This window comes from Heterodontus francisci, chromosome 18 (genome assembly GCF_036365525.1).
Source record: "Heterodontus francisci isolate sHetFra1 chromosome 18, sHetFra1.hap1, whole genome shotgun sequence".
Taxonomy (NCBI): domain Eukaryota; kingdom Metazoa; phylum Chordata; class Chondrichthyes; order Heterodontiformes; family Heterodontidae; genus Heterodontus; species Heterodontus francisci.
Window position 1 is genome coordinate 89,789,599 of NC_090388.1, and position 5,047 is coordinate 89,794,645.

General features: G+C 45.3%; 1 protein-coding gene across 1 annotated transcript in view; it reads right to left on the reverse strand.

Moving 5' to 3' along the window:
* Positions 1-2,153: 2,153 nt before the first annotated feature.
* The window catches only part of LOC137379372 (ras-related protein Rab-19-like), a 52,006-nt gene continuing 49,112 nt past the window's right edge, over positions 2,154-5,047 (reverse strand). Inside the window, exons 3-4 of the mRNA XM_068050077.1 lie at positions 3,975-3,993; positions 2,154-2,808 (exon numbers count right to left, since the gene is read on the reverse strand). Coding sequence (XP_067906178.1) covers positions 2,534-2,808; positions 3,975-3,993 — 294 coding nt within the window. The 3' untranslated portion in view covers positions 2,154-2,533. The remainder of the gene's footprint in view (positions 2,809-3,974; positions 3,994-5,047) is intronic.

The following is a 5,047-nucleotide window of genomic DNA, read 5'->3' on the forward strand; positions in this document are numbered from 1 at the left end:
CCCTGCATTCAGTTTCCCACTCACTCCTGCACGCTACTCCATCCCAACAGGGAAGGGGAGCAGCAAATAGTTGGGAGCGGGAGAGAAAGATGGAATGGAGTGGCGAGCAGAAAGACATGGGAGGGAGTGGGGTACTGTTGGTGGGATGGAGGCGATGGTGAGGCAACACTCGGACATGATGTAGTGCCATCATCGCTCGCATGTGCAGCTTCATGTTGGCAAGCTGGAGAATGCTCAGACGCAATGACGACTTCAGTGATTGTTCTGCACACGCTCTGCATTGTCAGCAAATACAGCCAAAATAAAACTTGCCAAATTCCCTGTGTAACACAGAGACAGCTACATACAACTCTCAATATAAACAGCACAGCCTAGCCGTGCTTTAGTACATCTACTCTCAGCATCAGTCTGTGGTACATATTGAAAAGTTAATGCCCGGTAGTCTATCTGCTCCATTTAGACATTCCTCAAAGCCTGCTCCTTTGACCAGTATTTGATCACTTGTTGTTAAGCCTCCTTCCACTCCTGTGAAATGCCCTGGGACATTTCTATCTGGTACAGGCGATGTGTATGTTTTTCTCAGTATTGAGGCACTAAAGCAGATCTCTGTGACATTTGAGTGGAGCATGTCTGCAGTCTTGGCTCCTTTTTCTCCTGTTGACTGGAAGTCATCTGGATCCCAGGGTCCCATCATTTCCTCTGTGACACTGATAGTTCATCAGGAATTTAGCAGCCTTTTTAGATATTGTATTATTTCACAGTCAAAGTAACCATGTGTAACAAATAGATTAAATCAATGCAGTTATAACAATTAATTGATTTTAGAAAATTTTTTCTATTTTTTTTGACAGATTTAAGAATGGGGCAATCCACATTGTTTGGTACGGAGTCCCACTCACAGAGTACTAAGAGTCCTGGCTGCATCAAGTTACCTGAACACACCCAGTGTGGTACAAAGCCTTCTCATGTGTTGCGACCCTATCAACCTCGCCATCCCTCTCTTGAGGCTCTTGATCATTCCATGGTTTTTGGTCAGCCCCTCAGCACCACCCCCTTTTATTCCTGTCTCGCCCTTCTCTGTTAAAACCAAACTGCTCCAAGATCTTGCTGAAATGCAATGCTAACCCTCTTCACTACCAGCTGCAAAGCACTCGCCCCCTGTCCCCGACATCTTCGTCTCTTGGACTCCATGGTCACGAAGACTGAGAGCATCCTGTCAGTCACCTATGCCACTTCCTACCCTCTTTCTCCCAGGCTTCCCTCTACTCTAGTCCTAAACACATAGATCCCTTCAATGCCCTTTTCAAACTCACCAGGTCCACAAGACTCTGTCCGCAAGTCCTGCTCTCTCAACTTTATTCCCACCAAACAGTTGACCACTCAACCTCCCTTCCTGGCCCCCATTCCAGCTGATAATTGTAAATGATGCCCTCTCCTCAGGTACTGCCTCCGTCCCCTTCAACAGCACCATCATCACCAGCTCTTCAAAAAAAAAAATGGTTTAACCCCCTAAATCCGTGCAAACTACCACGGTATCTCGAACTGCCCTTTCCTTTCAAGAATCCTTGAACAGGTCACCTCCCAAATCTGTGTCTCAAATCAGGTTTCAATCCACTCTACAGTACTGAAATAACTCCAGCCATCCTCTGTGACCAGGGTGCACTATCCCTCCTCATCCTGGTCAATCTATCCACAGCTTTTAACATGGTAGTCCACGGCAGTCCTCTCCAATGTTTCTGCTCTGTTATCCAGCCGAGTGAGATGCCCTTCACCTGGTTCTACTCCTTTCATCTGATTGTCAGCCAAGCCTCACTCCACAGACTTCAGCACATCATCTAGGCTGATTCTCCAGTGCAGTACTGAAGGAGTGCGGCATTGTCAGAGGGTCAGTACCGAGGGAGCGCCGCACTGTCGAAGAGGTGGTACCGAGAAAGCGCCGCACTGTCGGAGTGCCGCACCGCCGGAGAGGCGGTCCCGAGGGGGTACTCTCTCAGCACTGTCCTTTGAACTGCAGCACTCCCACACTGCTGTACTGGAGTATCAGCTGAAGTCTTTGGAGTCAGACTTGACCCGACAACCAGAGGTGAGAGTTCTGCCACCAAGGCTGACACGAGAAAAGAAACAAGACACTACAAGGTGGGCAATGTGATTTTATTTAAACACTCCTCTCCTTGTGCTGAATCCTGACTCTCAGCAACAGTCACATTTCATGGAATAGATTTCATTCCCAAAGAATTACCGCATGATGGGAACATGAGCAGCCACAGTGAGTGGCTGTTATTTTACAGGGGGCTTTTCAGAAAAGCCCCAACAAATGACACAAGTTTTAATTGGATGCACTGCGTTGAAGAATGCAGGCACAAGTACAGTAGTAATTGCATGGTGACCCTGCAGCTCCAGTCTACTAGCTCTTAGTGATATCATCTGCAGCTCACTCCAGGAAAAGAACTGTCTCACTCTGGAGGCTGTTATGTTGCAGGATCCAAACTGTGGACTCCACCTATAATGTGGGGTTTGGTTCAATCCTTGCTGCTCAGTGTGGTGAACAGGAGCAGGAGTTCTTCTCAGTGGTCACAGCAGCACTGACTGGCCGGGAATCCAGGTGGAGCACACTCTGAGCATGCTCATTGGACAAGTGCAGCCCATTCCTCGCCAGCAGCTCTCGAGTCATCAGCAGAAAAGCCTCCTCAACATTCTGTGCCTCTTTGGCTGACGTCTCCAGCACAGCCAACAGCCCAAACTTCTCAGCCACATTGCAGGCCTCCTCGAACGGAACCTCACGCCTTTCCTTCAAGTCAGCTTTGTTCCCTAAACAGGAGTGAAACAGAACAACAGGATCAGTCCCGGATAATACAGAACCATAGAATGATACACACAAAGTGAGGCCATTCCTTGCAGCCTCTCAAGGACCCTTCCGGAAGTGTGGTGACCAGAACTGGATGCAATACACTAGTTGTGGCCTAACCAGAGCTTTATAAAGCTTCAGTGTAACTTCCCTTTTATATTCAATGCCTCTGTTTCTGAAGACCAAGATCCCATATGCTTTGCTCAATATGTCTCAGCACCTTCAAAGATGCACATGCCCCACACCCCTCCAATTCCATTTGTCCCTGGACATTCTTTAGAACTGTGCCAATATGTCTATATTGCCTCTCCCTATCCCTTCTATCAAAATGCATCACCTCACACTTCTTTGTATTAAATTCCATCTGCCATTTGTCTGCCCATTCTAGCCTATCTATGTCCTGTTGCAGGCAGTTCATATCATCCTCACTGTCTGTCACACCTTCAAGTTTGGCATCATCAGCAAATTTTGAAATTTTACTCTGCACTCCAACATCCAAGTCATTTATATATATCAACGGCAGTGGTCCTAGCACTGACCATTGGGGAACACCACTGTCTACCATCCTCCAGTCTGAAAAACAACCATTTACCACCACTTGCTATTTTCTGTCTTTAAGCCAAGTTTTAATCCAAGCTGACATTCCATGAGCCTCAATTTTGCTCATCAACCTTTTATGTGCTACCCTGTACTTCATGATTTTGAACACCTTGATTCAATCTGCTCTTAGCCGTCTCTGTTATAAGGAGAACAACCTCAGCTTCTCCAGTCTCTCCACATAACCAAAGTCCCTCATCCCTGGAACCATTCTAGAAAATTGCTTCTGCACCCTCTCCAACACCTTGGCATCCTTCCTAAAGTGTGATGCCTAGAATTGAACACAATAGTCCAGCTGATGTGTAATCCAGTACTTTATAAAAGTTCAGCATAACTTCTTTGCTTTTGTGGTCTCTGTCTATTAATGAAACCAAGGATCCCATATGATTTTTTAAATAGCTGTCTCAACGCATCCTGACGAATTGAAAGATTTGTGTACCTACCCCTAGTTCTGACTATTCCAGCACCCAGTTTAAAATTGTAATTTCAAATTTTAAATTCATTGATTAAAACCAGAAAATGCTGGAAATACTCAACAGGTCTGGCAGCATCTGTGGAGAGAGAAACAGAGTTAATGATACAGGTTAATGAACTTGCATCGGAACTGGAAAATAAATTGGAGATGTAACAAGTTATAAGAAAGCTTTGAGGCAGAGAAAGGGGAAGAGGGGCAAAGAACAAAAGGGAAGGTCTGTGATGGACAGCAGGAGAGATTAAATGACCAAAGGGATGATGGTACAAGGCAAGGGGGCTTGCTAATGGGACAATAAAAGAAACACCATTCTTCCCACCAAAATGTATTACTTTACACATATCTATGTTAAAATTCATCTGCCATATCCTGCTGAAGTCTGTTACTATCCCCTTACCTGTTCATTATAGAGTCAGAGTTATATAGCACAGAAGCAGGCCCTTCGGCCCATCGTGTCTGTGCTAGCCATACAGCACCCAACTATTCTGATCCCATATTCCCGCACTTGGCCCGTAGTCCTGTATGCTATGGCATTTCAAGTGCTCATCTAAATACTTTTTAAATGTTGTGAGGGTTCCTGCCTCCATTATCTCTTCAGGCAGTGTGTTCCAGATTCCAACCACCCTCTGAGTGAACCATTATGTTTCTCAGTTTCATGTCAACTGCAAACTTTGAAATTACATTGTGTATATCCAAGTCCAGAAAATTATTACATCAAAAAGATCCGAATACCAACCCCGGGAGACACTGAACACTTCTCTCCAGTCGGAAAAACCAATCAATATTACTCTCTGTTTTCTGTTCTTTGGCCTATTTAGTATCCATATTGCCAATATTCCTTTAATCCCATGGGCTTTAATTTTACTAACAAGCCTATTAGGTGGTAATCTGTCAAACTTGGTTTGCCTTGAATAAATCTGTGCTACCTTTCATGTAGTGTCAGCTGTGTCACAGATTATTGTCCATAAAAGTAACCCCAGCACCGATGTTGAGCTGATTGAACATTAATTGCCAGGTTCAGCCCTCTCCCCATTTTTGAACAAGGATGTAACATTTGCAACCCTCCAGTCCTCTGGAATCACCCCCATTTCTAAGGATTGGAATATTCCATCCAGCGCCTCTGCAATTTTGAA